General features: G+C 41.6%; 2 protein-coding genes across 4 annotated transcripts in view; one reads left to right on the forward strand and one right to left on the reverse strand.

The window, feature by feature from the left end:
* Nucleotides 1-14533, forward strand: part of LTK (leukocyte receptor tyrosine kinase) — a 95734-nt gene extending 81201 nt beyond the window's left edge. The window contains exons 23-30 of one of the 2 annotated variants that reach the window (XM_048305973.1): nt 1098-1227; nt 2463-2560; nt 4875-4967; nt 5568-5669; nt 7573-7707; nt 8056-8146; nt 8775-8885; nt 9639-14533. In XM_048305973.1, coding sequence (XP_048161930.1) covers nt 1098-1227; nt 2463-2560; nt 4875-4967; nt 5568-5669; nt 7573-7707; nt 8056-8146; nt 8775-8885; nt 9639-9752 — 874 coding nt within the window. In that variant the 3' untranslated portion in view covers nt 9753-14533. Of the gene's footprint in view, nt 1-1097; nt 1228-2462; nt 2561-4874; nt 4968-5567; nt 5670-7572; nt 7708-8055; nt 8147-8774 lie in introns of both variants that reach the window. The other variant, XM_048305971.1, reaches the window with a different exon arrangement.
* A 464-nt stretch (nt 14534-14997) lies between these two features.
* Nucleotides 14998-23213, reverse strand: part of ITPKA (inositol-trisphosphate 3-kinase A) — a 40467-nt gene continuing 32251 nt past the window's right edge. For both annotated transcript variants that reach the window (XM_048305975.1, XM_048305974.1), the window contains 3 exons: nt 21189-21290; nt 20039-20110; nt 14998-19140 (listed from right to left, as the gene is read on the reverse strand). In XM_048305975.1, coding sequence (XP_048161932.1) covers nt 18937-19140; nt 20039-20110; nt 21189-21290 — 378 coding nt within the window. In that variant the 3' untranslated portion in view covers nt 14998-18936. The remainder of the gene's footprint in view (nt 19141-20038; nt 20111-21188; nt 21291-23213) is intronic.

The raw sequence follows: 23213 nt of genomic DNA on the forward strand, positions 1-23213 counted from the left end.
CATTTGATTTGATGTCTTTGTAAGCTGACAGAACCTTTATAAGGTCCCTTCTGACAGTGACCTTCTGACAGTGAATTATAAGATCTATAAAACCTTCCTGGAGAAGATAACAGACAGCCACTCCTATTACCACTTGTACTTTAAGTATTCCAGTCTTAGAATTTACTTCATTAACAGAAATCCATAACCTTAAAACAATAGTAGGGTCAAGGGTGACTTTAAAATGGTAGCATAGCCGGGGTTCATTGTAAGTGTTCAGAATTAATCCATTTTGAATTTGTGCAATGTGAAGTTCCTCTTCTCATTGTCTGGCCCATCTCATACTTAGATGCTGGTTTTCTGCTATTAAAACATGAATCTCATGACTCCCTACAGTCTGCAAGAACTTTGGTAGCTGAACAGGAGGTAACACTGATGTATGCTTTTTTTAAAGAGCAATTTTAATCAATTAAGGAGTGCCTTGATTCACTTAGTAGCACATGACTCTTTCTCTTCCCCAACTTCCTTTCTATTTTTAGTTCCTTTATTATCTAGGTAATCATTATCTAAGGGAAGATGCTGCTGTCTAATGACTGAGTCTTACTGTGCCTCATGACAACCTCAGCTTCCTTTTGTAAAAAGTAGAATCACAAAGGCAGCTGCTGCAAAAGGTATTAGCGGAGTCCCTCTGGCAGACTAAACACTGAACTGAGTCCCCCAGCTAGACAACACCATGTCTAAAATAACCAATGCTGAATTAAAATCCCTACCAGTCAGGACTTTGTATCACAAATGCCAATGAAATTTGCATGCTTAACTTTCTTATCCCTCTCATGTCACTCTCATCTTTCAGTCAGTGTGTCCATTAAATTCTCTCTTCACAGACAGAAGGCTCTGCTTTGCTTTTAGCTTTTCATACCTTCTGTTGAAGGCTTTTCATGGGCAAAGCCAGGCATAACCCTGTTCTTGGAGCTGTCATAACCAGAGAGGCATTTTGATATGTCTGAAGTTTTTGGTTGTCAGGTTGTCAAATCTCAAGGCATAATGAGAGTGTGCCAGATGTTGGCCAGGTACTAATGCTGTGTTTCTCTTCCATGTGCTGTGATCTTGGCTTTCAGTAAGTTCAATCACCAGAATATCGTGCGGTGCATCGGTGTCAGCCTACAGACGCTGCCTCGCTTCATTCTGCTGGAGCTCATGGCTGGAGGAGACATGAAGAGCTTTCTTCGGCAGAACCGACCCAGGATGGTGAGAGAACTTCCCTGCTAGGCTTGTGGTTGATTTCAGTATGAGTGCTTTTATGTTTTTATGAATTGGAAAAAGGCACTGGAGCCAAGCTAGGCTGTGCATGTGTCCCAGCTGCCACAGACTTCCGGATACCTGTGTCTGCTTGATGCAAGCAGATGGCAGTGAGACAAAATGAAAGCAGGGCCAGAAACTCCAGTTTATTAGTAACTGAGGAGGAAATAGTAAAACCTTGTCCTACCATTCCAGACTTCTCTGTTAATTAGACTACAAATTAATGGGCTTTCTTTCCTCAGTACCTGCTTTGTTTTCAGTGTACTGAGACAGCACGTGAGGAGCTAAGTTATAATCAGAATTCATAACACTAAGTCTTCAGCAGGTGTGCATTGGCACCATATGGAGAGGCACAAATTTATACCAGTTGAAGAGCTGAGCCTAATTTATTTGATATATCTCGGGCTTTGATTAGCAGCATAGTAATTTCTCCTCACTCTTCCTGAGAGTAATAAATAAGTTCCTAGAGAAAAACTGAGAAAATTTCCCCATGGGTAATTATATAAGGCAGTGAAAATAAGCAGGGATCCTGGAAAAAGTCTTCTTTATTGTTCTTAGGGAAGTGCAGATGGTGAAGGGTTAGTACCAGTCCTGGAGTCCTGTGGTAAAGCATCCCTTTTTTACCCTGCTCCTGAGGGTAATCACTGTTCTTCTACCAGGACAGATAAGCTGATGAATGCTGATGTTGGTGTAAAGATGTGCACTTGTGCATCTTTACTGTCTCTCTTTCTCTCTCTCTCTCGTTCATGCACTAATTTCTATTGATAATTTATTGACTCACTCTTTAAAAGTGGGTGCCTTTTTTTTCTATTCCATCTCACCTTTTAAACCTGCTTGTCTTTTGGTTTCACATAACACAGTAGGGAATAGCTCTCTCCCACCCCCTTTAACAGGCTATTCACACCAGGCCATAAATCTCTTGCTAGTTTGCACTCATGTACTGTGCTCAAGAGAGGTGAAATCTCCTGAAAGTTTTGGGTTTTAAATAAGAGTTTACTCATTTTCTAACTCTTTGCTTTGATCTGCTTTATGTTCCTCTTTGCTCCTGACTCATTTAACCCTTCCCCCATTCTCTATGTATGTCTCTCCCTTTCCCATCTTCTGTCCCTCTCTGATTATCCCCTGCCTGAACTATATTCTTCTACTCCACTATCCCTCCCTTACCATTTCTTGTCCTTTTCCAGAATCAACCATCCACGTTAACAATGCAGGACCTGCTGAACATAGCTAGGGATATTGCCTGTGGCTGTAAATATCTGGAAGAGAATCATTTCATCCACAGGTAGGAGAAAAGTCTCTTCTGATGTGTCTCAAGGTGCATGAGGCTCATACACTTTCTATTTGCAGTGGATTAGACAGGACTAATCTCCACAGGGGAGACAGATTATTTCCTCTACCAATACAGGCTTGTGCTTAGATGTCCAGGTGGATCTCCCTGGTTTTTGTTAGGAGTTAGGCTCTGCACTGTTCTTTGCACTCCTGGAGGGAGAGGAATGTTCTGTTCCAAGAGAGAGGGTTTACGTATTAATTTTCGGGTGCCTGCAATGTAAAGACAATTGAGAGTAGCCCTGTAGTCCACTAGATGGTAGTGTCACTCTGTGTTGGCTCATAAGACAATAAGGTGTTTATTTGCTTCCTCATCTCCCCATCTTGACTTAAATGCTTTCCCTATTCCACCAGCACAGGACAGTCCACAATATTTGAGCCAAAGACTAGAGGAGGGTAGAGCAGGGATAACAGGACATAAAAACACATCTCAGGCTTCTTTCCCAGCTCAGTGGCTGAACTGCTGCATGGTGTTGGGAAGCCTGTATTTGTCTCTTCAAACTCCTTTTTACTCATTTGTTGAGCAAAAAAATGTTGATATAGCATGCTTCAAATAAAAACAAAATATTATAGAAGAGAGAAAGGTTATATTTATCCTTTTAAAACTCCCAGTTGGGTATTGAATCCTTTGTTTTTGACGAAGAATTTTTTCAGCTCATAATGTTCCCAGGCACAGTGGGCAGCTGGATACCTTACTATGAAGTGCATGCTGTGTTCAGCCCTTGCGTGTAAAGGAGAGGAGAGCTCTTGCACACCAGAGGGACACACAGGCTCCAACCAAGCCAAGGTGCAGCCTGGAGATGAGCAAGCAGGCAACAAACTCACCCACACGCACAGCACGCATACCTACGTGTGGGCCTGCACAGCACGGAGATGGGCAACAGTGTGCAGGGGCTGCAGAAACCTAGGCAAACAATGGCAAGCAGCAGCTGCAGCACAAAGCCATGAGGCTGAGATATGGTAATATGTTATATGGCTTTATGATTGGAACATGTGAAACAGTTTTCAGACTCATTTATATTGCAACAATAAGGAAGTTCCGGTGGAAAAGGGTTAGAGTTTTCTGTCGTTAAAAGAGAGCAGTAAGAATGTGCAACAAGTTTTGGCTCTTGGATCTCTTAATGATTACATGAGAGGATCAGTATTCTAATTGGAAACTTCTGAGTTAATCACTACAGCATTGTTTTTTAAGAATCCTTACTGTAATAGTAACAGCAGCATATCACTTTAAAAAAAAATCTCTGGGTCAATCTTTGCACTGTTAGATCTCTAATATAAGCAACTGGAAATGGATTCATTTTGTCTTAGCCAACAATTCAATAAATCTGAACACAAGGAATTTCTCTCAGGTTTTGTATTAGTATTTGTTAGGGATGTCCACATTACTTAGAGTGGGTTGGGAAATGAAGGTTTTCATTACAGATATCAGGAATCCTAGGGGTAAGAGGTAGTGTAGTGGGGTTGTAGAGAGGTGTCTATAGCACAGGAATTGTCATCTAGGAATTACAGCTGATAATGGAAGAGAAAGTTGAACCTGACTTCCAAATCCTGAGAGATTTTTCAAGGCTGGCAATGCGAAGAAACACATGAGTTGTTCAAGGAGCTTATTTATCTTGGCAGTCAACAGGACCCCCACAGTGCTATGATTTTAATGAGTTTCTTTTCAGAATGCATATTTTAAATGAACAGAAATCTTTTAGCCTTGGCCACAAAGGCATCACTTCCATTTCTCACAAGCTAAACTTGCACCCAGCAAACAGCTGCTTCCACATGGAGCTTTGCTTGATTCCAGGGGAGATATCCAGAAGTAGCAAAGCAACAGATCACCAAATCTGGTTCTACGTATCTTTTCAAGCAGTTTACTAAGATTGTCCAACAGCATCACATCTGTAACTGATGGTGACATTGCTGAGATGTCCCCCTTTAAAAAAATAGAGCAAGAAAGATACCTGTCATAATGTGGTTGAAACAAAAGAAGTTGGATCTGTTCCTCTTCTACTGATGCTGTTTTCTGCTTTTGTGAAAGAAGGTGTGAATGGGGAAAGCTTGGCAAATGCTGGGTAGAAGATATAACTCAAATGCAGTTTAAGAATTGTGGTTAATAAAAATTATAACGTAACTGGAATTCTTTCTCTTTTTAACAGGGCTCTGCTCATTTGTATAACGATTGCTCAACTAACACTTGCAGGACTGGGTCTAATATTTTTTTTTTATTCCTTTACCTACCTAAGAGTTTAGAATTAGAATTAATTCCTTAAATTTTTTTTAAGAGATATAGCTGCAAGGAATTGCCTTTTGACCTGTACTGGAGCAGGACGAATAGCCAAAATTGGTGACTTTGGAATGGCCAGGGATATTTACAGGTAAGTGAAGGGCAATTTCAGTTCTGTGGGTAACTCAGTAATCTGTATAATTTTGGTCAGTCTGAACTGTCTCATGACATGTGAAGCAGTGGAACCATCCATTAGGTGTCTGAATTTGATGACCAGTTAACTAACTTATGTTAACAGACCGTAAATTAGCACATCTATGCTTATGAACCAATCCACTTCGACTGTGGTCCCAGGAAACTACAAACACTTGTGGACACTAAACCAAGCATAGGCAAATTTATTAGCTACTTGATCATGAATAATCTAAAATTGAAATAAAATTTAAAAACCCCAGAAACCACAATTCTCACTTTATGATGTCAAGAAGACTTGCTGCATTAACACCCTGTGCAAAGCACTAGCAAGTTTGGTGTCTTTAGCGGCGCACAAGAACATCCTCAGTTTCCATCTCAGTCGCAAAGAGGATATAAAATCCTGCTTCAATGCACTATTTGTGTTGATGACTTTTCCTTCTTCTCACTTGGCCCCCACTGTTACATGCAATCCCCAGCTGCTGTTACCGTGGTGATCTTTTCTGTATCAAGCCCTTTCAGGCTGCGTGACGTTCTCTGTGCATTTTGTCTTTCCCAGAGCAAGTTACTACCGCAAGGGAGGAAGAGCCATGCTTCCTGTCAAGTGGATGCCACCAGAAGCTTTTCTAGAGGGCATTTTCACCTCCAAGACTGATACCTGGTAATAAATGTCTTTTAACCACTTCTGCTACTCACTGAAAAGCATCAAGAAATGTACTGCTCAAGAAAAAAGTGTGCTGAGCAGGAACCTTAAAAAATGTCAGAATTTCCCAGAAAAATAAGAGAAGTCTTCCCACTGCATTCAGAAGTATGGCTAAAGAATCCCGAATAAGAATTTAAAAGTCTAATGTAAATAGAGATAATAAAATTTGCTATTCATAAATGCAGAGTATCATATAAAGCCAATCAAGAAGTGAAAAGCAAAAGCGGATTAGATTTTGAAGAATGTCAGTTAAAAATCCAGATAAATATTATCAAATACTTCCCTTGGCCTTCAGAATCTTCCAGTTTCCATCAGTGACAGGGTCTGCTTATATACCTTGTAAATGACTGTCTCTGTACCACCCATGATTACTCTTTTGTATATTTTTTCTTGCTGCATATAAAATGACAGCAGATTTAATCAGAAGTCCTTGCTGTTTGCTGAGGAAGCAATATTTATGAATTGATTTCTCATGCAACTTGAGCTTTCTTTAAAATAAGCACTTTCTCAACAGTGGCACATTCATGCACAGGTGCTGGGGAATGGAAGCTTTCCAGTTGCTTAAGAATGCCTCTTTCTCTGTACAGTAGATCCTTCTATATGCTGTACTGAGACACTCCCTCAAATGCCACACTGACCCAGTTTCCTGAAGTTGTTAGCAATGCCGGAAGACAAGGGATTGCTTATCAGCACCAAACTGTGAGCAGCCAGCACTAAATATTTTGAAGGAAAGTGCTACAGTTCCTGTAATGGGCTATTATAAGTAACATGCATATACTGAAAATTACTTTGACCTTTGTAGCAAAAAGTGGCTTTGAAAATTCTGACCCTGCTGATCTCCTGGCAGAACTCTCTTGACTTCCTTGCGTCTAAGTCACACATAATTTCTAGTGGCACTGACTATCTGACCTGTGGATGTAAAAAAGCACAACCATATCAGAAATGCTGCTGCCTTTCAGTTTCACTGGATGTCTCTTCCTTGATGTTGTACTTGAGCATCTTGTTCTGAAACACTGATCCAAATATTAAGGAAACAATTGAAAGTCCCTGCCTGACCGTCCAGTCACACTCGCACCACCTGAGCTGGGTAGAGGCTCTTTCACAGCTACATCCCCCACACTCACAGTCAAGCCAGGTTTCCTTACCAGCTTGGCCACAGGTTTCCCATAGCAGGGGCTCAGAGGTCGGGATCCTTAAAATATTTTAATCAAGATGCAACAACAAAACAACTACTTGAGCTCGGTCTTCTGAGGAGGGACCCCAAGCAAAGGAAGCCCTGGGCTTTTTACTCTCACAGTCTAAGCGTGCCACAGTCTGGAGTCATTGGCTCCTGCTGTGTCTCTGAGTGTCCAGTCACCTGGCAGTGCCACAGGTCCTCCTCCCCTTTGTTTTGCAAGGTCACAGCTTCTTGCCTTGGGCTTCTACCACCCAGAGCTCAACCTGCAGCCAAGTTACCGGCACCAAAAGTATTGGTCTAGACAAACATCTCGAGTTTTCCCAAGTAAGGCAAGAAACATCCATGCCATATCTAACAGTTCTTTTCGGTTAAACCATACACAGCCAAGGGCACTCTGGCATTTCCTGCTGTAGTAATAATGAATGCAGCAGAAAGAACACCTTCAGAGTTGTTAAATATTTTGAAACCTCTGCAAAACTTGTTCTGGAGCTTGAGCAAAGGTTTTGAATGATTGGGGTGTCTTTTTATGTACACATTGACTCATAATCACACTAATTGCACATTACTGTGGTTGAACTGCAGCTTTGAAAGGTCATTGCTGTTGTGTTGCCTACACAGCTGCAAGCTAGGTTTGTGGGGCACAAATGAAACCTGATTGGTATTGTTGGCTGGTTTCTGACACAGGTCCTTTGGAGTGCTGCTTTGGGAAATTTTCTCTCTAGGCTACATGCCCTACCCTTGCAAAACCAATCAGGAGGTGCTGGAATTTGTTACCAGTGGAGGAAGAATGGATCCACCAAAAAACTGTCCAGGACCAGTGTAAGTATTTCTTTTCTCTCACAAACCAAGGTATAGTAGGTGTCAGACAAGTAGACAAAGACACCTCTAGTCAGGGAATGGTGATTGCCCTCCATGTTAGGTGGGTATTGCTAAACGTCTCTTGAGCTGCCTCTTGTATACAGTTTAGAGCACTACAGGATTTGCTTGAAGTAGTGGTTCCCTAATCAGACAGGATCCAGGGATATAGAAATTACATACCCACTTTTGCACTCCTCCTTTGGGCCATGTACCAAGCGTGGTTCCTTGGAGCCCTGATCACTTCATACTGAAACACTTTTTACAAAATAATCTTTCTTGATCAATTTTTATGTTTTTGCTTACTTTAAGGTACCGGATCATGACACAGTGCTGGCAGCACAGCCCAGAGTATCGGCCAAACTTCTCTACTATCCTGGAAAGGATCAAGTATTGCACACAGGTAGTGGTCTTTGGTATTGAGGTAGATGATAATCCATGGAATGCCAACTATCCAAAGACATTAGCTTTAGTCCCTAAAGCAAGTGAAGGGTCCTGACAGACTGATATAATTACTTTACTAGTGTGATGGTGCTGTTGGCTCTTTTCCAGTGTCCATCCTCACTCTCCCATCTTCCACCCAGCCAAAATGAGCATACACTGTACCTGTGCAAATGGATGCTTTTAGCTCTCAGCTTATTCAATAGCAAAATGTTCTTCACCTTGTGATGGAAAGGTACTTAGATCTCTTTCAGGTCCATATTCTGACCTTGCCTAATGTTTCTCAAAAGCCACAGCTGAATAGTTATGGAGTGGAGAGGGGGAATGAAATGGCACAGTGAATTCACCATCCAGTAGCATTTAATAGCTACAGGTCTGGATCCAACCTCTCAAGAGAGAAATTTTATACTACAGGCCCACATGTTAGTCACTGATTTCAGTGAAGCACAGTCTCTTCTCAAAGGAAGCATGTGAGTCCCAACAGCACATGATACCCAGATGGAACGGAGCACCTTGTATGACGCGCAGTATTGCCCAAACCTGTGACAGTCACCCTGAAGGTGTAACAGATTCTTGTCTCTGTTTTTCAGGACCCTGATGTGATCAACACTGAGCTGCCCATGGAGTGTAGCCCCACACCAGAGGATGAAGGAAGTACGGTCATGCGCCCAAACATTTCCAGTGGGATAGTGCCAATGCTGGTAAACCCTTCTCTCACACCTCAGACAACACCTAAGACACTGGAATCCCACCATGCTGGGCACAAACTTGTACAATGTCCACAAGAGCTACTGGTGGAGAACCTGAGCAACTGGACTGCCCGAGGGCCCAGCCTGCCATGCCTCAGTGATTTCAACAGTGGGTCGTGGTTCCAGCAGACCTCAAACCAGAAGTTGGAGCTCAGCAATCCATCTGCCCACAGACTTAAAAACAAAACAAAAAATCTTTGGAACCCAACCTATGGATCATGGGTGCTAGAGAATATCTGTCACTTCAGCCCCAGCTCCAAGCTCAAAGCAAATCCAGAGCGGGAAGACTCAGGCTTTGATGGGAATTGCAGTTCTCCTAGCTCTCGGGCATCTCCAGCATCTCCAGGTCGAAGTACCTGCCCTCACCTGGATATCAGTGGGATTGAACTGGTGAAACTCCAGACTTTCCCCTGTGGCAATGTAAATTATGCTTATGATGACCTGTGCTATAGCGCTGAGCACCAGCCATCAGCCTTAGCTGAGGTCAGAGCAGCTGTGCTAAGGAGCTCCAGTCTGCACAGAGATGAAAAGCCTTTTTGTAAAACAGAGAAAACGTCAAGAGAGAGGGACTCTGGTCTGTCTTTATCAGATGACCTGAGTGTTACTCCAGTATAGTAGAAATGGTTCTTCCAAAGATCAGGGAATGTGTGTGTCTGAAAGGACTGCTTCCTGTTTCACTTACTTCCTCCACTTTAATTCCTTCAGATGGGTGAAGTTTCAACATCAGGAATGTTCTGCTTCCTCTGTCTACCTACTGGATCCCCAGATTGTAAAAGACACTTGCATTTCTATCTCTGTCCTTCAAATGTGTTCCACTGAACCAGCTTAGAAGTGGAGAACAATGGCATTGCTTGTCTGATTCAGAATACAGTTAATAAGGAAATAATTCCTTCTCAATCTGCTCAGGTGAAAAGAAATGGACCTACCATCCAGCTGCAGCATTTGGATGGAAATAATGACCAACACAGCTTATGCTTCTTTCTGAACCAAGAATCAAAAAATGTGTGCTGTTGGTTGCAAGCAGCAACATTCCCAAGAGCTTTTTACAGTTCTGGTGAATTACTAATGCTTATGCACTATAAGGGAAGTAAAAAAAAATAGCAGCCACATTTGCATCCGTTTTATTAGTAGACCTTGTGGAAGCTATTGCTCAAATTGGAAGCAGTAAGAAGAACGAAAGAAAAAAAAATCAGGCTCCTCTGAGCATGTGCTTTGTAAACAAGCAATGAAGAGGAAAACATTTACCATCAAAAAAGCAGTTGCTGGTGGAGCTGATAGTATTCCTTTGAATATTGAAGGAAATGTGCTGCTTGCCTCACGGTGTTGCTTTCCTCACAGCTCTGGGCATAGAAGGGGCAGGTGGTTTTTCAAGGAAGGGTGAGCTGCATGGTATGATGAGAAATGGACTGTCTTTATCTTTTAATGGACTTTACTTAAGATGAATCTCATTTTTGTAAGTACTTTGATATTCAGCATTAGTTCCCTGTGCTATGTTGGTAAGCACTAAGCTGAAGTTCTTGGGTAACTGTCTAGCATTTGGTGTGCTGGAGTTCTTGGTTTTAATACTCTGAGGTAGAAAGTAATGCAAAGGAGAGGAATAGTGAAGGGAAATCTAATGTAAACCCTACTTCGGGTGTTCTTTATACAGGAAGGTTGAATAGCTAAATCATTTGAGAAAGCCAAAACCATGACTTGGCTTCACACAGCTGAGCAGGTTGTAATTGTTCCTTGCCTTGCAAGTGCAGAGACTTGCTGGTAAATGTAGTTGTTTGTTTCCAAAACAGCTCATTTCTAAGGCTTTCTTCAGTTGTTTAGGATCTAAATGGGTGTTTATGGATTAAAGCTGCAAAATAAGGAGACTGAAAAGGCAAATAGTTTGGATTGAGTCTGAACAGTCTTGGAAGCATTCTATCCTTGTATTACTCCTGAATGTCAACACTGTCAACCTACAGTGGCAAATTACATACTTTGTGTGTAATCAAGTTGTGTGGAGAGATGCCAGTTGTAGAATTCTCTGGCTCCTTTCTGAGGCAAGAGGTTCTCTGGTACATGATTTATGCTTAGTGATCAGCTGCATGTACAGTCTGAAGGTGTGGGCCAGCAGGCGAGGATTTGCTTTGACCACACGGAGTTCCTGTCCTTTACATCAGTCAGGGTGGACACGACTGAGTTGTGGTAAAGAAAAGCACAGAGTGAAGAGTCTGAATCCATCCTCAGTGAAAGGCATCTTTGACACAGGTTTATGCTTTTTTGGTCTGACTTGATATCTGCTCCATGCTTTCTATAGTTTTAGACCTTTGACTTTAGAATGGACAGTTTTGTACAATGTCATTTCAGAGCATACAAATATCTTATGAGCAGGTGTCAAGAGGACAGGAGCAGACTCATTTCAGTGGTACCCAGCAACAGGTCAAGGGGTAACAGGCACAAACTGAAACACAGGACATTCCACCTGAGTATGAGAAAAAAAGTTGTTTACTTTGATGGAGACAGAGCACTGAAACGGGTAGCCCAGAGAGGCTGTGGAGTCTCCGTCTCCAGAGACACTTGAAACCTACCCAGACATGATCCTGTGCAACCTGCTGTAGGTGAACCTACTTTAGCAGGAAGGTTAGACCAGATGATCTTTGGAGGTCCCTTTTCACACCAGCCCTTCTGTGACTTCCAGACACAAAGGGTGATGATGGCCACCTTTCAGCAAAGACCCATATGGTGTGGAAATAATTCCAAATCCATTGTGTTGTAAAATGACGGATGGTCAGAAGAGAGGGGTCCCTCAGGGGGTCCCTCTGTGTGGGGCAAATTTCAGTAGTAGTGAGCTGAGGGGTTTAGTGACCAAGGGAGATGGATGACCTTACCTCATGCCCTTCCTCCCATTTCACCTTTGCTTTAGCTCTCTAGCTTCTCTCCCATTTAGCTCATTGCCTGTCCTGTCTTACATCCACGAGTTGCTATAGCCCAGTTAGATGAGGCAGAAAAGCCCATTTAGCTGGAAATTTTCTCATTCTTTCCTCTTGCAAAAGCTAACATTTTTGGTCATATTTCAGACTGGCTAATAAAAAATAAATGCATTTACTTTTAGCTAATTGGAATTTCATCAGTTTATCCTTACCTTTCAGATTTATTACTCTTATGGTTCACGCATTAGTAGTTTTTTTCCCCCAAAGGTGACCTATTAAACTTTACAGCAGTTTTGACTTGGCGCCAGCATCTTGGCCCCTTCCTCCCTGAATATAAGGCCACAGCAGAGTGCAGTGATCCTGGTTCAGCAGCAGTGGACATGATGCCAGCTCACTCTTCAGCCCGTGTCTGTCCTGAGCAGAGCACTGGTGGTCATGGCCATGCTTTTGCAGGCCCATTATGAATCTGCTTTCAATTCTCCTTAGCCATTAGCAGGGGCTGGAAACTGGTGGCAAGAGAAGTGAAATACCGGCTTGTTCAGAAGCCATGGGAAGTTAACTACACCACCTTCTCTTTCCAGAGACTTTTAATGAAGCAGGAGACACAAGACAGTTCATCATATTTTCAATGTGGAAATGACTATACAATACCCCAAGATTCCAGTGAGAAGCAGGAGGATCCCTACTGTCCAGATAGTTACCCAGCCTGAGCTACCATTGTTTTCCCCCTGTGTAGCACTTGCCTCACTGCCATTCACAAATTTAGAAAGGCCAGTAGTGATAAAACCAGGGAAGCCATTGAAAAGTGAAGTGAAAGGAGAGCACAGTTCTATTACCAGTGCCATGGGCAGTCTTGGCTGCAGCTCTGCCTTCACTTTATAAACAAAGTGCAAGTCCAGCACATTGGACAAATACCTGTTTTTACTGAATAGCTGCATCAAGGTACTCATTTACACGAAGCACATAGACAAAGCTGCACTGAGACTGAACAGAATTCCATCCTGACCAGGATCTTATCCCTAAGAGTGATCAAGAGTGGGATGTTGAAGAGCAACTGTAAGAGTAGGGTAAGCATGTATTATTTATTTCTGAGACAGACTCTGAAGGTTTACAACAGCATTTAGCTCACGGCTGTACTGAGCCAGGTGCAGTCTCTTCTAACAAGACAAGACTTGGAGCTGCAGGTACCAAATGGGCACTAAAAGAAAGAGCTGGGAATTTTAAAAGAATCTCCATTAGCAACCTCAATTTTGTACAAGCTCTTAACTCTCTCAAATGGAATTATCTTGTCAACATATTGCCATGAATCTTTGACCTGTAATAGTCTTTTTTAGATGCTGTTTAAAAACTCACAGAGATAATGAATTTTTAATTAATATCCTGGAGGAAATAATGTCAATATTGCTCCTGTTGTGATGCTGAATGCTACATGCTGTCCAAACCATTTTATCTCAAAAGAAAAAATAACAGTTGCAGTGATACACAAGACAACCTTCAGTCCTTCAACTCAGAGACTGAAACTTACTGTTTGTACAAACAGAGATTTCATAGTGCTCAACTGCTACCATTGCAAAATATAACTTACTTGAAACTGCTTTTTAAGGAGACATTTTTAGTGCATAACCAATGAGTTAAAACTATAGTGTTAAAATTAGATTACTTTGGCAACTGGGAGCCAAAACCCAATTTTGCTTCCTAGAGGAATGACATGAGCTGGAGATCTGGGATTAATTTGGTCCTATAATCAACATGAAAAGTCTTCCAACACTTCCCTACTGCAGAATCAGCCATTTATAGAGTTATAAATTGCTCTTCCTGATAGGTGTCTGTTTTTTAACATTACCAAAATGGTTTTGTAATTGTGTGTATACAGTTGTTTTTTGACTGTGTTTAGCATTAGTACTTTATGTTGCTTCATACAACCTCGTACTCACATTTTAATGAAGGGACTGATTAACAAAAGATGAAACAATAATGGAAATTTCAATTTGTCTTTCTCTGCTTTCTTTTCACATTTGTTGATATTCCTGCTTCTGATTGCTTTGTTATCCTTTCTCTCCTCAACGTAAATGCTTTGCATCTTCACTTTTTCCTTTAAACAAACAGAATTTTTAATTGCACAGATTTAAGGTGTTCCCCGTCATATCAACCCTTTTCCTGAGCTAAGTTCTCAGCTGATTTGCCCATGGGCTGGTGTGCACTAAGAAAGCTTTCCAAGGCTGATAAAATAGTTATGGGCTTTTGCAAGCGTAACTTATTCCACCTCCAAAACACTCCCCCACCTTCCTGAAAGAGAAGAAAATGCTGCTGCTGGGAATACTGTTTCCCCTACTGTATTTGCATCTCCACAGCTGTGTCAGCCAGGGACCACACTTCCTTAGACCCTTGAGCTGTGTGAGGCAGTTTCTTCTGTAGGCATGGCTGTGCTCTCCCCTCCTGGCTGTCCACCCTTCTCAATCCCATGCAGAGACCTTAAGTGATGCCATACCTAACCTGTCCTCCTCACATCACATGACTTTTCCATTTACGTGAATAGGTTTTGATTTGTCATTACCTCTGACCATAGCAGCACTTCTGCCAACTTACCTTTCTGGTAACTACTGTACATAAGTAGATGACATGCCTGCTTCTATGCAATTTAAAGCTAGACAAGTGTGTACTTCTATATTTGCAACACAAAATAAAGAGACACTAACGGTGGTTATTTGTTTCCCTCTCTTCTAAGCACTCTTTGCACACAGGCAAGAATACACTCTCTCTTGCTGAGAAGTGCTGCCAGTACTAGAATGTTGAGTGCTTCTTGCCCGTGTCCACACAAAACTGCCCAGGGGAACAGTTAAGTGCTCTGAGTCTGAAAAATGCCTCTTGATGCACATTTTTTTATATGCTGTAGGCTATTCACTATTTCAGAGACAGAGCTTACCATGAAGGAAGCTGACAAGCTTTGTGTGAATCAGGTTCTAAAGGTAATGTATACAACAGGTTTTGGAACCAAGCTCCACCATTTGGCTTCTAGATGTCTTAGAATTGGTTTTGCTTTAGGAAGTACCAAATGCTAAAGACTAAAAGCAAAAGAAACACTGAAATATATTGTTTTTCTCCCTTCCCTGAGGAAATTCTTGAAGAAAAGGTATTATTCTCACATGACCAAATCACAGCAGATGTCTTTTTCCCTTCAGTCTCATTTATTTAGTAGCATACACACTTCAGAGTAACACACTCATCCAATACAGTCAATGTCAGCATTGCATTGTAGTGTTCAGAACAGATGCATGTAGATGATACAGGCCATTTGATCTCAGTACCTTAAGAATAACAAATAATAACAACAGCAATAAAAAAAGTAGCAAAAGCCCTCTGAGATACATAAGGGTTTGGTCCAACTCCCAGTGAAATCTTTAACAGGAATGGGATCGGATATCAAGTGAATTTCTCCCTGCACAAAATTTAGAGGGATTTAATTTTTACCACTTCCGTTAAATTTCAGCCAAATTTATATCCCTGTGGGGCCTCAACACCCATAATTTTTTTATCCGATTTATCTCTCTGCATTTCTTTCTATATTGCACCTTCCTCCAAAGAATCTCACAGCAGCTTGCAGGCAATAATGAAGGACAGCCTCACACCATTCCTGTGAGGTAAGGAGGTCTATTCCCGTCTGTAAAATTGGAACAAAACAATGCCTAGGATAGTTGTCCAAGGCCAAAAAAAACAAGTCAATAATGAAGTTGAAGGAGAGAAGTCCTAGTCCTACTTCTCGATTCACACAGGAATGCAGCAGCTACAGCACTGCTGCATCTAACTAGTGAGTTTAAAGACCTTGGAACCTAAGCCAGAGGTCATCTGTTCAGCACCAAAGTGCCTCTAGGCCAGCATCTCTGACCCTGCTGTGGAATCACACGTGCTCAGTGTCTCCAGAGTGAGGCACTATTTCTGCAGATGCATTACGACATTCTGGACTTGTATGTGAACAAATTCCTCGGTTACCATACATCAGCTCCTCCTGTGTTACATGCCTGTGCAAGTGCATCATGTTGACCCTCTGGTAAATATAAGCTTATTCAAGACAACTTACCCCGTAGTGAAAGAAGGCCATGCTGCTTCCTCACACTAGCAAGTGCATGTCCACAGGCACCTGTCCCATCTGATGAGAAACAAGGAATCTAAAACGTACCCTGTGGCAGTTTGCCCCTGAGCTCACAGCCTCAGCTCCTTAGAGCTCCATTGCTCAGCTGAAGTCCTACACCTGCAGTTTGCTATGGAAAGCTGCCTCCTTCTCTTCTTTCCCCTAACAGCAACAGATGATTGTGATTTCTTCCTTTCTAATCCCCTAGCAAGACAGCCATTTCAAAACTAACTTGCTAGAACTATACATCATCCAGAATGAGTTTCCAGATCAGTGTCTGCTACAGCAGAGATTTTCCTTTTTCTCTGACCTTTCCAGCTACTGCAGTGGAACAGACCTTCTCCAAGTTTTCCCCCAAGACCACGTACTGCAAACCATCCAGGTGCTATCAGGAGTTGGTTTTTTTGAAGCTACTAGTACCACATTGCTTTCAGTTCTCCTTTAGAACTGGACAGTCATTCTAAAAGTTTGTCTTAAAATCTCAACTGACATTTGAGCACCAACCTCTACTGTTTAGATCTCCTCTCCAGAAAATAGATTACATTGGTGCAAAAGCTTCACATATGCGGTAACAGAAGAAAGAAATTTAACTCTGAAGATTAATTAGACAAACCACTAAATGAATTCTATCATAACAATCTTATTTCTTACTTTTATAACTCTTTTTAATTATGGTAGGACAGCTTGCAATTGCAGTCTCATAAAAAAGGCAATGTCATTAAAGTCCTGACTGTGAGACCTATTTACTTGCTATTGTCCTTAAGCACTGCTATTCTCTTTACGCACTGCTATCCAATGGCTTGCCTGTTGGCTGCAGAAAAGGAGAAATACTTTTTTTTTTTTAAACTGTATGGAATTCACTATGGATTCATTTGTGATCTCATAGCAGTTCAAAAGTTAGGAGGCATCTGGAATGATATAATCTGTGCTCACTGTCACTTCAAAATAACCTAATGTAAACACTCTGGAACTTCAAGTGAAAAATTCATTAACATACAATCATAAATATAAAACAGAGAGACTCTGGGAGGCCACAGAAGTCATCTGAATTTGCAGTGAACTGCAAAAGTAATTACCAGTTTCAGACAACTTCTGGTTTAAGATGAAATATTTCTACGTCATTACTTCCTATGCGATACCTACTCTATGTCATCTAACTTTTACATCACAGCTGACCTTCAATTTTCAACACTGCTGCTTTGTTTAGAGGTGATAAAAAGTAATTAAATCTGACTGATCTTTTAGAACAGTAGTGTGTTACCCAAAGTAACTCCTTTTAGAAATTATTTTAGGCTCTCTAATTATAAGTATTACAGATTTCATTCCAGATCTGGACTCTATAGGGCTTTTTTTGCTCATGATAACAATTATTACTGAAACAGCAGTTTCCCAAATGTGGAGTCACCTGCATATATCCAAAGTTCTCAGAATGTCTCCTGAGCACAGGACACCAGCAAAGGACAGGAATTTCTAATCAGCCTGCATTACTACCTTTAGATGTTGAAAGGGTTTGACCATCAACTGGTAATGTAAGTCTTACCTGCATTGTGAAAAGTTCATCACCACGTTATTGATGTTAAAACCCGAAATGGGAGTGAACGTGTGACTAAGTAGAGTACTTATACTGCCAGTATTTAAAAACTGTTCCAGTGACTAGAGGCAACCATCGGAGAAGGTAGGTGAAGCCACTGCAAGAAAACAATTCAATCTTTCTTGATTTTAACCTAAAAACTGAATTTTCTGTGGCTGTGCCTGGACCACAGCAAAAGAATGAAGTGCAGATCACCCTGTGATTCCAGATGGGGACTGGAGGATGTAATATATTGATATTCCTTCACCCAAACTGCTTGGAGTTAACAGCTGATACTTTGGAGGAAGGATGCCTGGGAATTATCTCATCATTGTGTAACACTGTGAATGCAGAAACATTACCCTCCTGATTGCTGTGCCAGTTTATATGCTTAAGTGGCAGCATCATATTTGAGAACAGGAACATGGCCAAGAAGTCACGTGCATTAGGAGACAGACAAACCATGATCTTAAGAGATCACACTGGTTGCTGACTACTAGTGTGTGCATGTGTATAGGGGTTTTATCTTCAAAGATAAACAAGCCTTGGAAAAAAACTTAGCTCCCTGACCAGTTTGTGAAAGATCATTAGTGATTTTCAGAGCTGCAGTTCAGCTGCAAGAGGCCAAACTCTCCAAGTCAGTAACATTTCCAACAGCCCATCCAGTCGGAAAGTCAAAAGTTTTTGGAGACAATAGGCTGCTATTCTCTCCCTAGAGTATTTGTAATCTCCTGAGTGGCTACAGAAAAAGCCAAGGCTGTTCTTGGATAGAAGCAAGGCTAGGGTAGGGAAGAGGAGGAATGGTCAACAGCAGTTAGTCACATCAAGCCACTACAAACTGCTGTCTCTCTTTGCTCCCAGCTTCTTGTGATTATCGCCCATTTGCACCTTGTTCACACTGTAACATAATGCAGCAGAAGTCGCTGGTCCAACCTATAGTGTACACAGGAGCAAGAGGACTTGGAATTAGAGAGGAAAAAAACCAATCTGGTTTCAAAACTATGCAGTTCCCTGAAAATGTGTTTTTCCTGCCCTGAGTTCCCAAGCATTTGCCCTGGTTCACTAAGAAGTAATCTGGAGTCCCATTTTGCCAGAAATCAGAATCATTCTGGTTTATCACACAGACTCATGCTGGTGTGATTCCCGAGTATGGAGGTCTTCATTCTCTGAGGACCAGTCTCAAGTTCGTCTGGTGCAACACAGACCAATCTGGAGTGATTTATTTAGGTTCATAGAGGGCTGACGCAAAGTTAACTTTGATCACTGACTGCTGGGTTCTGGATGCAGCTCCCTCTGCACTGACGACCTCAGGAGTTTAAGAGTTAAAGGTTTCCTGCTGAGTTTCCTTCTACTTCAGTAAAGCAGAAAGTTACAGAGAAGCCCTGCAAGTTTTTTGCCTTTCTCAACTCATCTTTCAGTGATGCTTTCCAAGATGCCAATCAAATTGTCCAATCCCAACAAGTACCCATCCTCCCTGTTGCCTTCTTGCCAGGGGATCCTGTGATCCAGTGTCTGCCCATCAGGAAGAAGGGTAGTCTTTCCAAAGTCGATCAGCCACACATTAGCATTCCCACTGCCATCATGTACAAAAAGTAGTGAACTTCCTACGACCTGGAACACAGATTGAGACAGTGTGGTTAAAAATACACCTTCAGCCCTCCCCCATCACTTAACACTTCCTGCTAAGAAGATGATCTCCTCAGCTCACCTGTGACCAAACAGACTTTTGGGCTGCACTTATACATTGATGATTTACATGCCCCATTTGCACAACCATATCAATCAGTAAGGTATAAATGGGCGTGTAGATAAGAAATGGGACTCAATAAAAAACAGGAAGAAAAGTAATTCTTCATCTTACTTAGCATCAGGTCTCAATTTGAACAATTTAGCAAAGGCCAGTAACTCCTTTCAAAGAGATCATGACCCATAATTAACAAAAATATCTCTATTGATAAGGCAACATCAACAAGGCAAAATAAAATGTCTAATCTCAAAATCTTGAGCCGTTAACAAGCAGAAGTTACAATGCTAATGATGCCTTCTGCACAGCAAAGCACACAGAGAACATGCACAGCAGAATTAAATGGTATTTCAACATAAATCCCTTACAACTAACACAGCCTTCATTGTCAAACTACAACTGAATGCTACTGTGCTGCTACTGTACCAAATGCAAGCTTCCATGTTACCATTCCCCTGTAAATATTCCATTGGAGCACATCAAGATTAGAGAAACCACAGGAAACTGGTACTAATAAACTATTCCATGAAGTGACCCAGAGCTGTAAGTGCTGGGATGTCATAAAGATAGGAGGATTTACTATTCCTCAACTAGTTTAATCTTCTGTATCACTGTGACACAGGCTTTGTGGTGTCTGTGTTGTCAACATGCATTAGCTTCCTTCTACAAACCACCTTCTACTCATACAGCAGGCTGTTCCGAAGTACACGTGAATGACCAAACAAAGAAGCAAAGCACCTCCACAGCTTAACACTCCCTGCTCACCTCATGTCGCTTGAAGAAGTCTGAGGATTCAAGAATGACATTAATTTCCTGCAGACGCTTGAGGTATTTTTTCTGGAAGAAGAAGAAAAAAAAAACCCAAACCAACCCATAAACATTTCATTGAAAACTGAATGAAGATAATCTGTTTACAAGACTCAATATAATGAAGAGACCATATTCATTTTAGGCTAGAGGTCCTTCAAAACAACAGGTTCATCATTTGAAAGTCAATCTGAAAATACATTTCAAGCTTTCATAGTGAATTAACAGACTGGAGTTCATCTGCTGCATGTGTTACACCAAGAATATTTATCTGCCTTGATTTGGATGTCATGAGGCTTTCTGCAATTTTTTTTTTTTTTCTTTTTAATAAAGAGAAAAAGTTTCAAGGAATTAAAAATCTTCCAGTTCCCCAAAGTGAAAAGAAAGAAACTGTGTTAGAAAAATAAGGAGCTCCAACCATGGTGGAGGCAGAGAGGAGATAAAAAGAATCAAGGCCTAATGTATAAAGCTCTAGTGCAGATTTTAATGCTGTCCTGAACTACCAAGCACACTCCTCCTGAAGTGCTAATCTGCCTTCATAATGGCTTCCACAGTGCAGCAAAACATTACAGCATCCTTTGAAGTTCCAAAGACAAGACATGTGTTATGCCATCTACCACATGCCAGCTGTGCTACCCATGAATTAGCAGACAGGAATTCCTCTTTGAGATAAGTTTCACACATGGGAGCACAGCTAGTCACCAATCTCACTTCCTGCCTCCACGCTCTGATTTTATCCTCTCCAGACTGAATTCCCAAATCACAAGTTTTCCTGCCAACACAATCCTTGCTTAGATATCACCCATCTAATGCATCTAACATCCATGGTTGAAGCTGATGGCAAGCCATAAGTTAGTTGGAATAGCATGTTGATAGCATGAGGCACTTGGAGTCAACTCATGTCAAGAGCTGACATGACTGGTCTCAGTCAACTTCTCCTCAGCAATCCACCAAGTCCCCATATCCACCCCACCTCCTGAGAGCAACTGGAAGTCAAGACCACTTACTTCCTTGGTAGTCTAATTCATATTTCATGTACCAAAGAAAGCATGGACCTGAAACAAGCGCATTGGTCCAAGATCAGTGCACGTGAAGAGCTCAGACTCACCAGAATAGTTGTGTTGCCCTCAATGAATTCCACAAAAACCTGTAGAACTTGCTCCTGTGTCTTTGTCGTTTTGAAGTTTGTGTTACATGTTCCATCCGCCTTCTGCACAAAAACACACACAGACAGAGATTATTTATACTGCACCCATATCATTCCCCTCATCAGTCAATCCTCTTGAACCACCAACAGCTCAGCCCTCGCTAACCAGATGAAAGCAAGTCGTTGAACCGGAAGAGAACAGATAAACCAAGCAAGAGAAGAGAAGAGATACAAAAGCTGATTGGATAACTTTAAATGGCACTGGCAGCTCATTTCCTGTTGAGTGCAAGTTTAAAAAAAAACAATTCATGATATTACCAGCTTGCAGGAGGGTTTTCTCACGTCAGTGCTAGCAGTTCAGTGGGGCAAACCACAGAGACCTCTTCGGTTGTACTCTTGTCTAGCTAGTGAAACCCTGGCTGAGGGTGTAAGGGAACATTTCCAAAACCAATTTTACTAGTCCTTTTAGTTTGGGGGTTTCTTTTGGGTTTTGGTGAGGATTTTTTTTTATTGTTATTGGGGGGGGGGGTTTGGTGGTGGTGGTGGTTTTTGTTGTTGTTTCTGTTTTTCAATGGGAAATCAAAGAATCACAGTTAGGATTCAGTTCCAAACATACCTTTGAACATACAATCTGTCCCAGAAGACACAGAACAGAAATCTGTTGCAGGCAGGAACAACTTGGGATTCACAGTGCTAGCAGTGACAAAGCAGGTGAGTGAATTTTGGCAAAGGACACTGTAGGCATGCTTGTTCCAAGTGTGTCCTGGAGAAATTCAGAGTACTTTTGTGCTAGCAGTAAGATTCAGTACAGAAGCACCCTGCTACTGAAAAAAATGAGTATTTTTATGTGCTTCTGGAACTACAAGTAAATAAGAGCAGTGCATGAATTGGAGGTATCTGTAAACATAGAATATATGAATATGCACGTCTCCAAGAGCATCCCTGTTGCTTCAAGAGACACAAACAGGAGATTTTATGATGTGCATGTAAAATACAGCAATTATTACAGTTGGTAACAAAAATCCACTAAAAGCCTGCAGGATTATCAAACTGTTTTCCTCTCCATTTTATCAGTCCAATCCTCTATTTTCATTACGAGTAAATCAGCAGGTTAATACAATATGTTCTCTCCTACATGTTAAATCACTGCACCAAAATGACAAATTCAGGTCCAGTCTCAGCAGGTGAAACACTATTTATTCCACAGCTGAACTTGGTTTCTAAAGTATACATGAAAAAAATTCAATAATGCTAAAACTCCAGAGTGCTCATGCAACAGAGCGCGCATTATGCCAGATCAGTTCAGCAGGTAGGCAGTGAAAGTTAGAAGCCATCTGATTTGATGTGTGACAATACTCAACAGCACACACAAATCTGGAACTTCATCTCGTACCTCTTCACTGGAGTAAGGTTGTTTTAAAAATAATTTCTCGCTATGCTGCGGACTGTAGAGCAAAGTCTGGAATAGCTGCTCAGTGTTCCCTTTCTAACCTTTTGTGTCTGGACAAACTAGTTGCTTGCTTCCCTGTGGTTGAGAAACACTTTTATGATTTGCTCCTTTCCAGTGGTTGGCAGAAAACATAATTACTGCCTGTCTTTACTTGCTGTAAACAATATCCAGATTTTGAATGGCACCATGCCAGTATTCTAAACCAGGGATCTGCAACAACTCTGGATGTAGTTGATCCTCAAGAAGCACTTGCCTGACTCACTCCTTGAAGTCACGCCTTTGCTAAAGACTCCGCATACGTTCCCGCACAGCAGGGCAGTCTGTCACACAGTGCAGCCTGTGGGCCGTTTGCAATACTTCTCATTAGATGTGACAGTGACACGGCTCACAGGAGGGCAGGTGTCACAGCTCCATAAAACAGTGCTATCTATCTTAAACCATGGGGTCTTGCTCAGAGCCCTCTGCAGACTTCCCTTAAAGGGCTCTGAGTTAACTTAATGGATTCACAAAGATCTATGAATCAAATCTGATGTCCT

The sequence above is a fragment of the Corvus hawaiiensis genome, chromosome 6 (genome assembly GCF_020740725.1).
Source record: "Corvus hawaiiensis isolate bCorHaw1 chromosome 6, bCorHaw1.pri.cur, whole genome shotgun sequence".
In the NCBI taxonomy this organism is placed as follows: Eukaryota; Metazoa; Chordata; class Aves; order Passeriformes; family Corvidae; genus Corvus; species Corvus hawaiiensis.